This window comes from Acomys minous (assembly GCF_964271855.1).
Source record: "Acomys minous genome assembly, chromosome: 12".
NCBI classification, from domain to species: Eukaryota; Metazoa; Chordata; class Mammalia; order Rodentia; family Muridae; genus Acomys; species Acomys minous.
Genome location: NC_140493.1, coordinates 52,957,522 through 52,976,829, shown reverse-complemented (window position 1 = coordinate 52,976,829; position 19,308 = coordinate 52,957,522). Strand labels below are relative to the sequence as shown.

General features: G+C 47.7%; 1 protein-coding gene across 1 annotated transcript in view; it reads left to right on the top strand.

The window, feature by feature from the left end:
* TRAPPC9 (trafficking protein particle complex subunit 9) overlaps positions 1-19,308 on the top strand; it is a 445,876-nt gene that overhangs the window by 7,373 nt on the left and 419,195 nt on the right. The window contains exons 3-5 of the mRNA XM_084803051.1: positions 2,404-2,549; positions 4,203-4,331; positions 12,195-12,221. Coding sequence (XP_084659177.1) covers positions 2,404-2,549; positions 4,203-4,331; positions 12,195-12,221 — 302 coding nt within the window. The remainder of the gene's footprint in view (positions 1-2,403; positions 2,550-4,202; positions 4,332-12,194; positions 12,222-19,308) is intronic.

Below are 19,308 nucleotides of genomic sequence, written 5' to 3'. Positions count from 1 at the left end.
TTCCTTCCCATTCTAGGGTCTGGGGCAAAAGGAAATTGTTGTCACAAGTACAGGAGTTGGGGCTATGCTACAGAGAAATATCAGGGGTCCTACTCTCATTGTGGGGCCTTTCTGTCACTGGGTCCTGCATTCATTCATGTGACCATAGCTTGTCCCAGGCGCTCCTCTTCTCCCCTGCTTACTCTACTAGGGTTGTCACAGAGACCATCAGGCCATGGAGAGCCATGAATCTGTGTCCTGTTCTATCCCCTGTCCTTCCGTTTGTGAGGGACAAGGATCCTGCTAAGTGCCTCTTGCAGGAGAAATTGCCTTCCTTAGCGAAGACCCCTTAGAGGTAGCTCTGGGCACTTGCCGTGTGTCAGCAGGCTAGGTCCTGGGAAGCACACCAAGATGTGTTTCAGGAACAAAGGAAGGGTCAAATATGATATTCAGGGCTCTTCCTGGACCATCTGGGTGGACCGCGGGCGGTTAGCGGCTGGAGGGGGTGGCAGGTGCAGTCAAGAGATGCTCCGGGCTTGCAGCTAGAGGAGTTGAGTCGTGTGTAGAACCTCAGAACTAGATGAGCTGATCTGGGGAGCCCTTTGGAAGCTGGCAATGGGATGAGCCCCAATAGCGGGTACGAGCATTATGAGCTCTTGCGGCAGCTGGCTGTGTCCTAAAGGCGCTGTGTATGTAGAGGGTCTGTCCATCCTGATTGTGAAAGTCCTGCTGTGGCCAGCTGTGAGTCAGCTGGGCTCTGGCGGTGGACGGCAGGCGGGAGCTTGTGCGGAGCAAGTTGGGTGGCAGTGCTGGCAGGAGACAGGTGAGGCCATCCTCAGGAGCAAGGCCCCAAGCAGGGTGAGGATGGGTCAGATTTTCGTCTCTTGTCCTGTCCCTTCTGTAGACCCATATGGAAAGATTGGCTCCAGAGAACGCACATGAACAAACAGGACACTTCTGCACTTGCTTTGTGGCACCAGGGATGGACCCTATGGCTTCCCCCCGTGTTCCTATGCAAAACATGTGCTCTACCACTGAACTACAGGCCCAGCGCTACAGAGGAATTAGAAAGAAAGATTTGCTTACTTTTATTTTATGACTATTTTGCCTACATGCATATCCGTGCACCAAGTGTGTACAGTGCCTGTGGAGGGAGAAGACAGTGTTGGATCCCCCTGGAGCTCCAGTTACAGACAGTTGCATGTGGGGGCTGGGAACGGAACGCAGGTTACCTGGGAGAATAGCAAGCGCTGAGCCATCTCCAGTCCCCACAGTGACATGTCTTCCTGTTGGCTTGGGGCTAGGCTTGGGGTAGTGTTCCGGCGGAACATTCTCAGCTGCCCTTGCCCTGTCCTGCAGTGGAAGGATGGAGGGCCTGGCCAGGAGACGACAGAGCTAGTGGTGGAGGCACCCCCCCCCCAGCCCCATCTGTGCTGGGGATCTTTGGGGAGGGGGCTGAGGTAGGAGAGGGACATACTACGTTATGCTTTGGGAAGGGTCTGAGGGGACTGGTGGCATCTTTGGGGGGAAGGCCAAAAAGACCATCCTGGAGACCTCGGAGTGGCTTTGTCACCTGAGGATGCAAGGACAGCTCAATGCAGTGTTGCCTGTTAGCAGGGCCATTCTGATGGCAGCCCCGTGGCCAGGGAGTAAGCTAGCAGAAGCTGACGCGTCCTCTCCGCATTCTCTGCGCAGGCATGCCTTAGTTCTGATGGTAGAGAGGTGAAGTAGTCAGTGAGGCAGCCGGGACTGATAGCATAGGGCCAGACAGGGCTTCATTTCCTGTCAGGATCTGCCAGTCCTTTTGATTTACACAGGACCTTCCCCACTCCTGTAGTGGCTCATTCATGACAAGAATTGCTTCCACTTAACACAGGGGCCGTTTGCTCTTTTAAAAGAATCACATCTTTGAAGCTGGCTAATATCCAAAGGCTTAGTGTTTTCAGAGGGTAAGCCTGCTCCGTGTTGTGCATTGGTCCATGGCCCTCCCTCGCTAATGTTTAAAGAGCCCTAGACAGATAGCTGGCCACTGATAACATCCCGTCTCTTTCTATGGATTCTTTTCTATGGAGGGCTGAGGTTAAATGGGGGGAAATCACTGACTTATATAAAAGCCGAGACATACACTCTGTGATAATGTTAAAATTGGAGCTATCTGAGAAGAAGGCCCCGGCTGTAGCAGCGCCTGACTAGGTAGTAGGAGTCTTATCTACAGACTGCTTTGAAAAACTGTGTGGCAGCACAGCTTTGAGGCCAGGGTCCCTGCAGCTCACATGACTGGCAATGACCTCTGCTGGCTTCCAACCTTAGAGCCTAACACCGCCTCCTCAGCATCTGTTAGCAGTAGAAACTTGCATCACGTGCAGCCCTGCGCCTGGGAGGGGCAGCAATAACAAGGCATTTCCCTCGATTTTTACCTTCTAGACATTACAAGAAGCGGTGCCAAGGGCGCATGCGGAAGCACGTCGGGGACTTGTGCCTCCAGGCTGGGATGCTGCAGGACGCCCTGGTGCACTACCACATGTCTGTGGAGCTCCTGCGCTCAGTGAACGACTTCCTGTGGCTGGGGGGTAAGACTGACCAGATGAGTCCATAAGTGGGTGTGTCCACTGGTATTTGACTATGAGGAAACGGCGCTAAGAAAGGCCAAGGAGTGAAGCAGGCGGTGCCTGTCAAGTGCTTGGTGGGGTCATTTCCCTGGCATGCCTGCCGCTTACTCTCCACCTGACCAGCGTCCTCTGTGGGAGGTGTCTGCTTTCTTCTGCTTGGCCGCCATTGCCCACGCCCTCACCTCTTCACCCCAGCACACACTCTTCCCGCACACATATTAGGGACTGTGAAGATGTCACCCCCACTGAGAGAATTGGGTGGACAGTATGTGTACCACGGGTGTCTGCTGCCATCCTATATGGTGTAGATGCATGTAGCATATGGGGGAAGGTATTTTAGTCTTACCTTAGAGGTGTTGTTGTTGTTGTTGTTGTTATTATTATTATTATTATTATTATTATTATCTTTTCGAGACAGGGTTTCTCTGTGTAGCCATGGCTGTCCTGGACTCCCTTTGTAGACCAGGCTGACCTTGAACTCAGAGCCATCCGTCTGTCTCTGCCTCCTGAGTGCTGGGATTACAGGTGTGTGCCACTACACCTGGTGGCTAGAGACATTACTTTTTGTTTCGTTTTGTTTTGTTTTCTCTGTATAGCCCTGGCTGTTCTAGAATTTGATGTATAGACCAGGCTGGCCTCAGACTCAGAGATCCTGCTGCCTCTGCGTCCTGGGTACTGGGATTAAAGGCGTGCTTAGAGGTATTGCTTTTAAATTAATTCCTTCCTTCCTTCCTTCCTTCCTTCCTTCCTTCCTTCCTTTCCTTCCTCCCTCCTTCCCTCTCTCATTTTTTTCTCTCTCTTCCTCCTCAACCCTCCCTTCCTCCCTCCCTCCTTTTCTCCCTCCCTCCTTCCCTTTCCTCTTTCTTCTTCTTCCCTTCCTCTTCACTCTGCTGTCTAGGATGGAGCCTCACACTTCCTAGTCAAACATTCTATCACCACTGTGCAATTCCTGCCGCCCCCCCCACTCCCCCCCTTACTGTTAAATGTTTCTAACCCAGCATACTACCTGCTTCATGGCTCTGCAGCTTCATACTCTGGCACAGCACCTGTAATATAATATGTGCAAAACTGCTGGTCCCTCAGGGCTCTGGGTAAAGGCACCTGCTGCCAAGCCTGATGACCTGAGTTCAATTCCCAGTACCCACATAGTGGAAGTGGGGAGAACTAAATCTCCTAAATTGTCCTCTGACTTTGACAAGCACACTATGGCACATGCCCTTATCTCTACTGCATTAAATAAATAAATGTACCAAACCAAACAAAAAGAACCCTAAAAATGACGGTCCTATTAATAAGTGAGAAAATGATGATTTCCCTGTGTACTCACTGAGGCCATCATGTTATCTGCCCTGACATGGCCTACAAAAGATGGGTGGTGTGTGTTGTAAAACTAGTGACTTTTTCCCCCCTCTTTTCTATGAGACCTACAGAGATCTACTTGCCTCTTTTCCTCCTGGATCCTTTAAGTGCTGGGACCAAAGGCATGGGCCTAGCTCTTTAGGGTAAACTCTGTTTTTGGAAAATTGGTATTTTCAAATAAGCTGACTGCTTCAGTCATTCTTAGCTCCCGCAGGCTGACTGCACTGACCATCGTTGCTTCTCTTCACTGCGCAGCTGCCCTGGAAGGGCTGTGTTCAGCCTCCGTCATTTACCACTATCCCGGAGGAACTGGCGGCAAGACGGGGGCTCGGAGACTCCAAGGCAGCTCGCTTCCCTCAGAAGCAGCCAACAGACACCGTCCAGGTGAGCCTTCCTCTCTCCAGCCTGCACCCACTGAAGTCCCTGAGGAGAGGAGCAAGCGAGCTATGCTGCCTTTGCCTTCCCATTAGGCCTGATGAATGTTTCTAGGCTGGAGGATTCTGTGCAGTCTGAAATCTCAGAGGAGACGTTTGCTTCTGCCTCATCGGCCATACTGGCGCTGGGAGGTTTGCATACAGTGATCACTGATTTCTGGACCCTTGCTGAAATTCCCTGGCAGAGTGGACTTGGGTACCCGTGTGATGGGTAGCACTGGTTTCTGGAGTCAGTCCTAACTGCTGATGCAGGGGCCACAGACACTTCCTGTTTCATGGACATTTTCCTAGCTATCTAAGCTTGGTTTCCTGATGTTTTCTTCCAGTGAAAGGCAAAGACTTCTCTGGATGAGGAGACCCACAAATGCTCAGGGAACTTCTCATCCTTAGCACATTACTGGTTACAGTTCAGCGGCTAGGCAGCTGGTGAGGTAACTCAAAGCCAAAGCTACTTTTTGGCCTATGAGATTTTTAGGAAATTTCAATAAAGAGTAAGTCACGTTTTCTCCTAAATGGGGACAAAGTAGTGTCATTGCAAAATACAGCTCTTACTCTAGAGTAAGAGTAAAGGAAGGAGACAGTTTATTTTTAATTTTAATTAATTGATTTTTTGTTTCTTTGGTTTTTTGTTTTTTGAGACAGGGTTTCTCTGTGTAGTTTCAGGGTGTCCTGGAACTTACTTTGTAGACCAGGCTGGCCTCAAACTCACAGAGATCCGCTTGCCTCTGTCTCCTGAGTGCTGGATCAAAGGCATGCGTCACTATTCCTGGCCCAAAGGAGACAGTTTATTCTGAACCAAATATGAGTGGTTATGGGCCAGGAACAGAGACTCAGCTTGTCCCAAGTGATATTTTTCCACCATGGACATGGTTACACAAACTCTTTATGGTCCCAGAACCAAAGGCAGCCGTAAGCAAGTGCACACATCAGATGCATTGGTGGGGACATCAGTTAGGGGGCTTACAGCAGAGCAGGGAAGTCTGTGCTGTAGGCAGCCAGTGACATTCATAGCTTTCAGGTTGGTGGGAGGTAGGGGGTCTGCTAGTTAATACACCAGGAGATAGGCACGGAATATTAGCGCAGACGTGGACAAGGAATGACTGTTAAGGTGCTAGAAGGAGCCCAAGACAATTTTGGTTCTTTTTTTTTTTTTTGGTTTGTTTGTTTCTGTTTTTCAAGACAGGGTCTCTCTGTGTAGCTTTGGCTGTCCTGGGCTCCCTTTGTAGATCAGGCTGGCCTCGAACTCACAGCGATCCGCCTGCCTCTGCCTCCCGAGTGCTGGGATTAAAGGCGTGTGCCACCACGCCCGGCTATGATTTTGGTTCTTGATCTGTCACAACCAAACTCTACAGTCATGGAAGTAGTTAGTCAGTCTGGGGAATCTTGAAAGGAGGCGTGGCTTTCTCAGCAAACTTCAGTCCCCAGCAGTTACCAAGTCAGAAGGGAGGGGGAGGGGACCAGGGTGATTCTATTGTCACCCATTGTAGTGCATGCGGAAGCTGCTGGGTGAGCCGGTTCCTGCTTAGATGAAGGCCCTTTATGCTTGTCTCTATCCGAGAGGACAGGGAGCAGGACAGGTGATCCTGAGAGGAGGGAGGGATCCGCTCTTGCTTTCTAGGTTTCCAGTGTCCCCAGGGGCTGGGCTGTGTGCTGGGTGTAGCTGCAGGCCCTGCTGTGAGAGCACAGCCTGCGGGAGTCTCACTCTTAGCTCCCAGGCTGTCCGCGTGCTGGCCCTGCCTGCCCTGCTGTGACCATGAGCGGGAGGCCTTGAGGGTAACAGTGTGACTTTTCATCTTGTTCCCTTTCGGGGTATGAGTACAGGAAGCTTAAACAACCGAAGAACTACTTGCTCCACAGCTCAAGAGAAACGGCTTCCTTTAGCCTTGCTTTGTGTGAAAATGTTGGAGTTTTCCATTGTTGAAGACAGCCTATACCTTTAAATACTCAGATGACAGCTGGAAGGCCAGGAGGTCAAGGAGACCAACAGCTGCAGACCAGAGTGGCCTTCAGCTCACCAACAGGCTGGATCTGGGGGACAGATGTGCCCTCTTATTTCACATTCTAATCTCCAGACTGCCTGGTGTGTAGTGTCGGCCTTGCCTTACTCAGACAGGCCGAACATTTAAGCATTTCCCTGTGTATTTCCTGTATTGAGCACCCAGCTTCCTCTTAAGCCACAGAAGAGCAGAAATCCAAATGCTTGTTTTGTTACATGTGGTTGGGACCAAGTTGTTTAACCTCAAGGTGCTGAGACAGGAGGATCCCCATGAGTCCGAGGCCTGCTTAAAATACATAGTGAGTTCTAGGCCAGCCTGGTAATAGAGTAACATCTTGTTTAAAAAGATAACTGAAGGGCTAGGGGTTTGGTCCAGTGGGTAAAAATCTTGCCACCGAGCCTGGTAGCTCAAGTTTGAGCCATGCAAGTCACATGGTAGGAGGAAAGGACTGACTTTCACAAGGTGTCCTTTGTCACACACACACACACACACACACACACACACACACACACACACACGCACACATGCATGCACACTTGTACACATGCATGCACATACACTCACATGCCCTCGAGAGAGCGTGCGCACACATACACACACATACACACATACACATGCCCTCGAGAGAGCACACAAACACACACACACATGATGACAGAGACAAGTTCTTTTTTTTTTTTTTTGTCTACTTGCTATGATAATATACTCCAACAAAAGCAATGTAGGAGGGAAGGGTTTATTTTAGTTCATAATTCCAGGTGGCAGCCCCTCTTGGAGAGGGGGATACAGTCACATTGTATTCATAATTAAGAAGCAGAGAGAAAGGACCCATCATGGTCAGTTCACTTTCCCCAATGGTTTAGCCAGGTCCTACCTCAGTTAACACAATCAAGAAAGTCCTACCCAGGCATGTCCAGCACCAGATCCCAATATTGATGGTTGTGAGCCAACCTGTGGTTCCTGGGAATTGAACTCAAGACCTCTGGAAGATCAGCTGGTGCTCTTAACCGCTAAGCTATCTCTTCAGCCCCCTAATTACAATGCTTTCTATTCGTGAGTCTGGGTGTATCTACACACACGTGCGAGGGTATCTTTGGCAGTTAGATGGGAGCATTGGGTCCCTGAGAGTTGCAGCTGTGAGGCACTGGAAGTGGGTTCTTGGAATTAACCTTTAATCCTCTGCAGGAGCAGCAACTGGCTCTCTACCTCTGGACCATCTCTCCTACCCCCTCAGATGCTTTTGGGAAAAATGCAAAGACTGGGAGAAAGTTTTGCAACTGATAGCAAGAAGAAGCAGTTCTCAGGCCCCTTCCTGCTCTTAGACTGTCCTCTGTGAGCCTGTCTCTTTTGCTGACATCTGGTGCCACCCATGTTAGCTGTTGAGCAGTGCAGCCTTCCTTGAAGCTGACCAGAGCCTGTGCTAGCTGAACTTCACCTGTGGTCTGTGAGCATCTAGATCCTAGTTTCTAAGGATGCCTCTGTCTCGCAGACCCTGGGAGGATTCCTGCAGGACGTTCCATAGGTGGCGCTGTTGCACCGATTATTTTTATTTTTATTTATTTATTTATTTTTTCAAATTTTCTTTCAATCTTTATTTATTTATTTAAGTTTACAAAATAATTTACTGCATATAATGTCTGGAACCTACAGAATTAACATCTCTTACAAAACTTTAAACTTAGATGAATTTAAATGATACTTTGAAATTAGATACTACAGCCAGGCCTATCTAATTTGGACTAATAAGTTAGTTGAGTATAAATCTTTTTTTAATTATGCACCGATTATTTTTGAAACCCTTATTTTTCCCACTGGTACAAGAGGACCCAAACCATGTTCCTTGAACATGATTTCTTCATATGATGCTTCAGACTGGCACCCACTGCATACCTGGAAAAAGTCTTCTGGTTCTGTGTTATTTTTCTCTTGTCAGCTCAGAGTGAAGATTACAGGCATGCTGTCTGAATGGCAGTGAAACTGGGCTTTCTCTTGAGTGTTAGGCACCAGTTAGCTATGACATCACAGCTCTGCGGCACCTTACAGATGAGAAGGAGGCTGCTGACCAGGCTCTAAATTCCCCTCCCAGCTCCTATTCTTATTAGCAAGCACCATCTAGGGTCAGGAGAAGATCTTGCCTTCCAGTCCAGCGGAGGTGGTTGCGTGGATGGGCTGTGCTCAGCTACACGCATTAGGTTTGTGGGTCACACCTTATGTCCCAAGTCAGGTCTGGCCACCCACCCTCAATAAGCCAATTAAAAGGAGGCATATTGAAAGTGAGAAGCTGACCTGGGCATGGTGGCCTTTAATTACAACACTCAGGGAGGCAGAGGCAGGTGGATCACTGTGAATTCGAGGATAGCCTGGTCTACAAATCGAGTCCAGTTGAGATCTGGTGACATTCTTTTTTAGCTTCCTGCTTTTTTTTTTTCTCTCAAGACAAGGTTTCTCTGTGTAACCTTGGCTGTCCTGGACTTGCTTTGTAGACCAGGCTGGCCTCAAACTCACAGCGATCCACCTGCCTCTACCTCCGTAGTGCTGGGACTAACAGCTTCCTGCTTTTATTTGTTTGGTTGGTTTTGGTTTTCAAGACAGGGTTTCTCTGTGTAGCCTTGCATGTCCTGGATCCTTTGGAAGAGCAGTCAGTGCTCCTAACTGCTGAGCCATCTCTCCAGCCCCCGAGATTACTCCTATTCTTGCACTTGGGTCTTGCAGCTCTGTAAGTGGAACCCAGCTCCTTTTTTGTTTTCTCTCTGTTAGCTTTGGCTGTCCTGGCATTGCTTTGTAGACCAAGCTGGCCTCGAACTCACAGCGATCCTCCTGCCTCTGCCTCCCGAGTGCTGGGATTTAAGGCGTGTGCCACCATGCCTGGAACCCAGCTTCTTATGTGTACTGGGCAAATGCTTCTGTTGGGCCACAGCCCAGGCCTAGCTTCTTGTCTGTCCATCTGCCTGGGGCTTGGCCATTGTTTGTTGATGACTGTATGTTGGTCCAATAACAATGCTCCTGTTTTCTGGCCCCCTCCACCAAACTGTTGAGAAATGAGACAAGAGTAGGCAGGAAGGCAGTCAGATGTCCCCTCTGTTACTGCAAAGCCATGTTCTCCATGAACCACAGGACACAGCACAGTGGGCACCTACTTCTGTTTCCCACTTGTGGACAGACTGACCCAGCCCAGGAAGCTTTGGGTCATAGGGTCTCCCCTGACAGACGAGCAGAGCACTCTGAGGCCTTTCTAGGAGAGAGGGAAGACTCAGGCTCTGTATGTGGTCCAAAGCACCTTCATGTTTCTTGTTTTAAAGATTTATTTATTTATTTAATGTATATGAATGCTCTGTCTGCATATATACCTTCAGTCCAGAAGAGGGCGCCAAATTACATTCTAGATGGTTGTGAGCCACCATGTATGTAGTTGCTGGGAATTGAACTCAGGACCTCTGGGAGAGCATCCAGTGCCCTTAACCACTGAGCCATCTCTCCAGCCCATGTTTCTTGTTTTAATGGTGGATTCCTAAAACAGAGGGCTGCCAGATCTGAGATAGAATGCTTGCCTAGCCTGCATGAAGCCATCTGTTCAGTGTTCAATACCCAGCAATATTTCTCCTCTCCTCATTACTATAAAACATGGAAGCCCATCGTGGCGTGCCTGCCTGTAAACGTTAGTACTTGAGAGGCTGAGGAAGGCCCGAGGATTATAAGTTCAAGCCACAACTAGACTATTTAGTAAAACACCATCTAAACAAAACAAAACCCTACAAAGGACCTGGGAGAGAACTCCACTGGTAAAGTGCTTTCTGAGAAAGCACAGAGACCAGTGCTCAGGTCCCTACAGTGGCTGCGCCTGTAACCCCAGTGCTCAAGGGTGGAGACAGGTGAGTCTCTGTCACTTGCTGGCCAGCCATTGTAGCTATACTGGGAGGCTTACAAGTTCTGTTAGAGACCCTACATCAAAAAATGAGGAGGAGAAAGACACCCAATGTTAACCTCTGGTCTTTGTACATACATGCATGTACACATGCAACATACTAGCACACCACATGCATATGTACATGTACAATAGTACACATACACACATCCTACACCATTACTGAAAGATAAAGCAGCTGGAGAGATGACTCCGTTAGTAGAGTGCCACACGAGCACAAGGACCTCACTTCTGTCTCCAGACCCAGTGGGTATGGTGGTGTGTACTGGCATCTCAAAGCTGGGAAGCAGACAGGTGGATTGTTGGGTCTGCCTAACCTAATTGGCAAGCCATAGGCAGTTAATTAGTTTTGAGATCCTGTCTCAAAAAAGAAAACAACACAAGACTTGGTGGCTCTCTCATGAGGCATGGCATACGGGGTTGACCTCTGGCCTCCATGTGTGACAGAGAAAGTGTGTGTGTGTGTGTGTGTGTGTGTGTGTGTGTGTGTGTGTGTAAAGGTTGTTATACACATCATAGCTGTTAGCTGTAGCACCATAACTGTGGGGTTTATTCTTTCCATAGTGGAGCAAATAAGCTGTCAAAAAGATAATAGGCCGTTGGGATCCACCTTTTGGAATCTAAAACTGCTTAGAAATGACAATAGCTATTGATGAGCGTGAGTCTTGAGCCTGGGAGCTCACGGGTGTGCTTTGCTGTAATGGGACTTTACCTTCTGCAGAGAGACTGCTTGGCCCTCACTGACATCTGGGTAGCTTGGCAGATAAGGGATGCTTTCCCGGCTTCTTGAGAATAGTGGGACTAATTGTTTCGTGTGTAAACTCACTACAAAGCTCCTTTTCCCTCCCTTTTATCTCCCCCCTCCATTTAAAAAATTATTTATTTATTTTATTTGTGTGTGTGTGTGTGTGTGTGTGTGTGTGTGTGTGTGTGTGTGCATGGATGTACCATGGGCATACAAGTGCTCTCAGAGACCAGAAGAGGGCACTGGATTCCCTAGAGCTGGAGTTATAGGTCGGGGGTACACTGCATAGTGTGGGTGCCAGGACCTGATTCTTGGTCCTCTGCCACAGCAGTACTCCTAATGGCTGAGCCATCTTTCCAGCTTCCGTCACTCACTTTGAGACAGTGTCATGTGTATCCCAGTCTTACGTCAAACTTACTGTGTAGCCAGGGATGATTGTGACCTCCTGATTCTTTCCTCTGAGTGCTGGAATTACTGACCTGTGCCGCCATGCCCAGTTTATGCAGTGATGGGAATCGAACCCAGGGCTTTGTGTATACTAGGTGTATACTAGGCAAGCACTCTACCAACTGAGCTGCATCTTCAGCATAAACTACCTCCAAACATTGCAAATCCTTAGTTTTGATAAGTGTCCTATAATTCATAATTCATTTCTGTGTGAGTGAGTGAGTGTATGTGTGTGTGAGATTTTATTTCTTTCTCTCTCTCTCTCTCTCTCTCTCTCTCTCTCTCTCTCTCTCTCGGGGGGGGGGGATTATTATATTACCATATTTCCTTCTGAGGCCTTTGATGCCTCAGTCAGGAGTTCTCACATATATTTGGGGAAAAAAAGTTCCTCTTGTTATCGGTTTATTGGTGAAATTAGGGTCTTGTTTAAGGAGCCTGCAGAGCCTGAGTTTAGAGAGCAGGAAGGCGTAGGGGACACTTTCCTCTCTGTTCACGACAGGATTAACAGTACATCTTCTGTTTTCCCCACGGAAGCAGGAAAGCCCTATGCCTGCCATACTGTTGCTCGCAGTTGCGCCACGGTAGCTGCTAGCATCTCAGGCCTCTCAGGGTTTATGCAAACTGTAAAATGTGTTCTGCTGGTTATCTTTGAAAGTGGTTTTGTTTTCCAAATAAAAGACCGTGATCTGTTCTTTCTTCCAGGGGCGCAAGAGGTCCTCATTGACCCAGGTACATGATCTGCGTGCTTAGTCTCCTTTGGTTATGATTAATTATTATTTTTTTTTTAAGTGCTTGTTTTCATGGTGTTGTGAATGAATGGTTTCTGCTTCTGGATTGTGGTCTTTGGGACGTTCTGATTTAAGTAACTTTAAATCAGAACTGTGGCAAGCCTGATCATTGTTTGGTCCTTGTTTGATGGGGTGCCCTACTGCTTCATGTCGTCTGGTGGAGAGGAGCAATTTCCCCCTGGCATGGTGAAGCGAATGACTCGGGAGAATCGAGCCTTGAATTCTTGGAATGCACTGAGCATGCCTATGCTGTTGATTTTGAATCCCTCCATGGTAATGGCTTCGCTCTGAGCCTATGGCCTATGCTCCTTTCCACAGTGATTTCATTTTCCGTTGCTTTTTCTTTTCTTTGAGACAGGGTTTCTCGGTGTAGCCTTGGCTGTCCTGGACTCACTTTGTAGAGCAGGCTGGCCTCGAACTCACGGTGATCTGCCTGCCTCTGCTTCTCATGAGTGTTGGGATTACAGACAATGTGCCATTGTGCCTGGCTTCTGCTCATTTTTAATAGACATCATCATCATCATCATCATCATCATCATCATCATTATTATTATTGAGATAGGTCTTCCTATGTAGTTCAGGCTGGTCTTGAATTAATGGCAATCCTCCTGCCTCAGCCTCCTAATGTATTCCTAAGAAATCTTGCTTTTTTTTCCCTTTTTCACAGTATTGGGCTTTTCTCTCCCTTCTTAACTTTCTGTCATTAATCCGACAGAAGCTTGTTTTGTTACTGTGCTTAATTATTTCATGATGAGTTCAATTAATTTTGGCTTAATTAGAAGCAGTGGCTGAGTAGGTAACAGTGCAGTAGCAGATGCCTTCCTTCGAAGAATACCAACCAGGCATTGGTGTCCCGAACTCCAGCTGGCCGTTTTCATCTCGTGCGTGGCTAGGTTCAGCGTGGAGTCAACCTCCAGCACACTTGTTCCTTTCCGGTTCGTGGCTGTCTCTGTGCTGCCCAGCTTCCCAGTACGGCTTGTGAAAAGCACAGAGGACCCAGATGCTTGCAATGTTTTGTTTGCTTTCTGAAGAAAAAGCAGCACAAGGGCAGGGCTTCTTGTGACAGGAGCCAGTGACCTTCTGTGCTTGTGACAGTTAGGTTGACAAGCCAGGAGTGGTGGCATACACACCTGTGATTTCATCCATACACAGGAGGCTGAGGAAGGAGTCAGCTTCAGCTGTGTCTCATAGCCCTGTCTCACAAATAAAATGTACCCCTCAAACAAAACCAACCAACCAACCCGGAGAGATGGCCTAGTGCTTAAGAGTGCTTCCTGCTTTTGCAGGGGGACCGAATTTGGTTCCCAGCAACCGTGTTGGATCTCTCACAAATGCCTGTAACTCCAGCTTTAGGGGCTCTGAAATCTGCTTCTGGACTCTGCTGGTGCCTGCATGCACCTGTGCACACACCGCACAACACACACACACACACACACATACACACGCACATGCACACGCACAGGCACATACACGTGCATGAAACTGAAAGAAAACAAACAAGCCAACCAAGAATGAAATGAATGTTGAATGCTTCAATATTCCTGAGCCCTAACTGGCTAATAGAGCCTGCTGTGAAATACTGAATTTTATTGTGTTAACCATACTTGTAGGAGAAGTAGGAGACAAATTAGAACGACTTCTAAAAGTCAAACTTTTGTTGAAGTAGGGAAGGATGTGCGTGTTATTTGTGAAAATGTTGAGAATGAAGTTCTGTGGTTGAGTTTGCAGAGCTCGGAGCATATGTGGGCTGGAATATGGCTGTGACAATGATCACTTAGGACCATGTCAGAGCCTGTGGTTGGCAGAGCCACCAGCTGAAGATGCAGCTGCCAGTCAGCGGCACCACTGGGGGGTGGGGGGCATCTGTGCAGCCATCCTAAGTGAGAGCAGCCTGGGCCGGACTCACCAAGGGCGACAGGCAAGAGGCGGAGGCTCAGCCCTTGCTTCACAGAGAAGCCGCTTGCACAGAGCCATCTTAGAGTCCAGCCACTCGCTCTGAGGTTTGATCATCACGTGGAGAGAGCTATTGTTTTTCCCCAGAGGAGGCTAGCTCGGGATCTTTCTGCTTCCTTTGGCTCTGGGTGTTCGTGTCACTGCTAATTAAGAGCAGAGGGCCTTCTCCTTCAGAGGGGCAGACAGACTTGTCAATTCTTGCTCTATGTTTTAAATGCGAGGATTCCTTTCTCAAAGCTCTTTCTTGCTCTTAACATGGTATGCACATCCAACAAGTACCTCCACGCCGAAGTCTTCGGCTAATTTCATTCTGCTCTCTTGCTTGTCTCACTTTGGTGCTGAGGTTGGTGCCCTCTTCCAATGACAACAAAAGAAAATGAAAAGAAAACCAAAAACCAAAAACCAAAAACCAAACCAAACCAAACCAAATCAAACCAAACACAACCTAGCAATATGCACTCAGGTAAGAACACTGCTTAAATTTTTTTTTTTTTTTTTTTTTCGAGACAGGGTCTCTCTGTAGCCTTGGCTGTCCTGGACTCACTTTGTAGACCAGGCTGGCCTCGAACTCACAGTGATCTGCCTGCCTCTGCCTCCTGAGTGCTGGGATTAAAGGCTGTGCCACCACGCCCGGCTACACTGCTTAATTTTTAAAAGCAGCTTCAAAACAAGTCTACAAACAAGCACAGCAGGCCACTGTAGGACTTTCAGCTCCCACACCCTCTGCAGTCACGCAGTCACGTGGCTCCCAGTCCCTTCTGTTACCCATCCTCCCCTGGGCTCCCTCAGCGCCAGTTTACTTTCTCTCTCCAGGCTGGCCTCTGTGTCCCGCTTGCATCTCACAAACTGTGTCTTTTGGGACTGGCTTCTTTGACTTAATGTTTTGAAGGTCCATCCTTGTAGCACTGCTCAGGACTTCCCATCACTGTGATGTGTTACACAGGCCTGTCAACGTGCCTCATTTTGTTTTTCTAGTCTGTCAGCCACTAGCCTGCTTGAACCTACTCTGTGGCTTTTAAAAACAGTGCTGCCATGAGCATCGTGGATGTTTTTGTGTGTATATGTTTTAAATTCTCTGATGCATACAGAAATCTGGGGAGTGGAGAAGCCGGGTCAGACAACCATTGGTGTCTACCTTCTTGAGAAACTACCAGGGCTGGAGAGATGGCTCAGAGGCTAAAAGCAGCTTCTGCTGGCTGATCTTCCAAAGGTCCTGAGTTCAATTCCCAGCAACCACATGGTGGCTCACAACCATCCATAGTGAGATCTGGTGCCCTCTTCTGGCCTGCAGGAAGAGTGCTGTATACATAATAAATAAATATTAAAAAAAAAAAAAAAAAAGAGAAACTACCAGATAGTTCTCTAGTCCCAGAAACCTTTGCGAGTTTGTCCCTCTGTGTCTGCCACAGCAGGCATCACCTTCCTCACTCCCGATGGGTAAACAGTGGGTGCCTCACTGCTCTTGGGACTCAGGGTGCTGGAGTTTCTCCTACAGTTTCTCCTACAGCCTTTTCAAAGCACACTGGCCACTGGCATACCTGCTCTGGGAAAGGGCTTCTCTCGGCTGTCTGTTAATTACTGAGCTGCAGCCCGTTCTTGTTATGTTCTAGGTACATGTCGCTCATCAGACACATGGCTAGCAAAACCCTGGATCGGCGCAGTGCCACTTTGTCTTGCAGCAGCTGAGTGAGACCAAGGTGTTCCCAAAGGCAGCGTTGATGGGGCTGTCTGTGCTTAACCACACAGGGGCCAGGTCGCATGGCCAAGCCTGTGATCTGACGGCAGAAGCTTCCCGAAGCCCACACTGAGGCTCGTTACCAGTTTGAGCAGAGGAGATTCATTAATTAGATTTGACAAGAGGAGAGGACTATTGATTTCTTGGCTCAATTAAGATGTTCTTTCTGGGTTAAAGTGTGTCGCACTCTACTGTAAACAAAGGCATGTCTGCGGGACCAGGGCTGGGGGAGCTGTCACCCCTGTGTCTGTGTATTTCACTCTGTTTCTCAGAGCATTCTGTAGCTTTTCAGATGGTCTGCCTTTAGAATTCTATTTAAAAGGCATCCCTGGGTCCAGCGCAGTTTGTCCGAGTTTATCCTGGCTTATGTGTGGAACTCTGCAGAAAAGATTTCACATCGTCCTGTTGAGCTTGTCCAGTGTCGGGCTTTCTAGGTCTTTCCAGGCCTTTCCTCTGCATATGGTTGGTGGGGTTGGTTCTCAAATGTGGCTCTCTTTGCTTCTTGGTTACAGAAGGAGAGCCTCTGAAAAGGCTTGCATAGTGTGTTAGATTGGATGGTATCTTATATGAACTCCCCAAGGCGTGTGATGTGCCTGTGACTTCTGTTTTCAGTTTATGAGAGCTTAGCTACATGCTTAAGATTAAAAAAAAAAAGATTTATTCATTTATACTTTTTTTTTCTTTTGTTTTTGTTTGGTTTATGAGACAGGGTCTCTCTGTGTATCCTTGGCTGTTTTGGAGTCACTTTGTAGACCAGGCTGGCCTCGAATTCACAGTGATCTGCCTGCCTCTGCCCTCCTGAGTGCTGGGATTAAAGGTGTGTGCTACCGTGTCTTTATTATGGATACAGTGTTCTGCCTGCATATACACCTTCATGCCAGAAGAGGGCACCATATCTCATTATAGGTGGTTGTGAGCCCCCATGTGGTTGCTGGGAATTGAACTCAGGACCTTTGGAAGAGCAGCCAGTGCTCTTAACCTCTGAACCATCTCTCCAGCCCAAGTTTGTTTGTTTGTTTTGACTAGGCATTTACTTACCTCTTTATAATTATTTCAAGGGTTATTTATATATTTTTAAACATGACTTATTATCAAAACCATGTTCATTGTGGAACTTTTTAAAAAAATTATTTATTTTTATTTTATGTGCATTGATATTTTGCCTGCATATATGTCTGTGTGAGGGTATCAGATCTTGGAGTTACAGACAGTTTTTAGGTGCCATGTGGGTGCTGAGAATTGAACCCAGTTCCCTGGAAGAACAGCCAGTGCTCTTAACTGCTGAGCCATCTCTCTAGTCTCCTCACTGTAGAAGTTTAAAAAGGAATAAAAAGTAAAATAGATTTAAAAGTTACTCACTACCCACTTGTATTTTTATTTGAGGTTGTGTGTTTCTTTTTTGCGGGGGAGGGTGTCGCTTGAATTTCCATATGAATTTTAGGGATAGATAGTCAATTTCTGAAAAGAATCTGCTGGGATTTTAATAGCGATTATTCAGAGTCTGTAGACCAACACTGGGTGCATTAGGTACTGTCACCTAAAGAATATTACATCTTCCAGGGCTGGAGAGATGGTTTAGCAGTTAAGAGCACAGACTGCTCTGGTGGAGGTCCTGGGTTTGGTTACCACACCCACCTCAGGTTACTTACAGTTGCCTGTAACTCCAGCTCCAGCAAATCCATGGCCTTCTACTGAGCTTGTTTATGGCATCTTATTTTTTGGTATACTATGCTTTTATTTTCATTTGATTGGAATTATGTTTTCATTTCCCATTGAGATGTATATCTGGGTATTTGGTCTTTAATTTCCACGTTTTTAATGAATCCCCCAAATTTCCTGCTGTGGTGGTGGGGAGAACATATGTGCAACTTCAGCTCATTTGCACGTGGTGAGACCCTCTTGTGGCCCAGAGTCTGGGAACTTTGCTGGGTACTGAGGGGAAGCTCTGCTCTGCCGCAGGGCAATGTCTGTGTGTCCTCCCATCATGGACGGGACAATCCCATTTTCTTTCTGTTGTGAGATTTCTGCAATTCACCCTTTGTCGTCTTCCAGTTTACTTGAAAACCACAGCCCTCTCAGTATTTCTGCCCCGGGCAACTTACTTCTAATTCCTTTGATGATCGATCTTCAGGCTCTTCCCAATGTGTGTGTTTATTTCCTGGGGTGGGAAAGAGATGTATGTTCTCGCACTACACTTGTCCTTTAATGGGGACCCAGCAAGGTGTCACTAAAGCTGGAGAACGTGCGGTGCTGAGACTCCTCTCTAATCGGCCCTGTACCAACAGTGAGGGGCCACTCACTCTCCTCGTTGAGTTATTTATTTGGTGTGTTGGTGCACAGTAGTCCCAGGGTGCATGTGGAAGTCAGTCAGTGGGAGTCACGTCTCTCTCTCTACCATGTGGGATCAAAATGAGGTTCTTGGGTTCAATGGAGGAGCCATCTCACCAGCCCCAGAATTCTAATTTTTTTTAACCCTTCATTTAAAATACCTAAAAATGTACAAATCTTATCAAGGAAAGTATCTTAGTCATACTGTCTCTCTCTCAGTGTTCTCAGAGCTTTGAAAGAGTGAACTGCAGACTACCACCATCCTAGTCTGTCAGGGGCACTTTCCAGTGTCAAGGCCACCATAGCACACAGTCAAAGGACTTGGGCATTGATGTATTGCTTTTGTTTACTCTGCACATCTTACATATGTGCCACCAACTGTTCACCTTAGTGTACAGGCTGTATGTGCCCCAATTTCCTACATGTCCTCCAGGGGGTGAGGCAATAGTACCTTTGTGGCAGACTTGGCTTTGTGTGTTACTAGCTTTGGGGCATGACCACTTGGTCTCTTGCCACAGGTGGCTGTGGCTGGGTTACAGTGCTACTTGACTCTGCTGATGTGTGGCTGCTCTCTGTGTAGCTTTGCTTGTCTTTGATTTATTCTTCTTTTTACATGGATGTATCTGCCTGGGTTTCCAGGATTGAACTTTGCATACAATCTTGCAAAGCAAGGATTCTCGGCTATTTTGTGAATGATTCAAGGACTGCCTGGCTGAGTCTTTGTCATGTGTCACCTCTAATACCCCTTGCATTTCTTCTAGCCTGGGTTCTCAGCAGCCCATGGAATTGATTTTCCACCTTGTCAGCTAGAGGTTTGGGTCCTGAGGACTGTGTCTCACTGTCACACCTTACAATCACGTTAGGTGTGGGCTGTCAAAACAGTAGATGCCAGGAGAGATCAGGTCTTCTGTGTGCGAGTATTTTTACCTTGTTATTCATTTATCGGGTGAAAGGAAATCAGCTTGGTCCACTGGACGCTTTGCAGAGCTAGGCTCTGGTTCCTTATAGACAA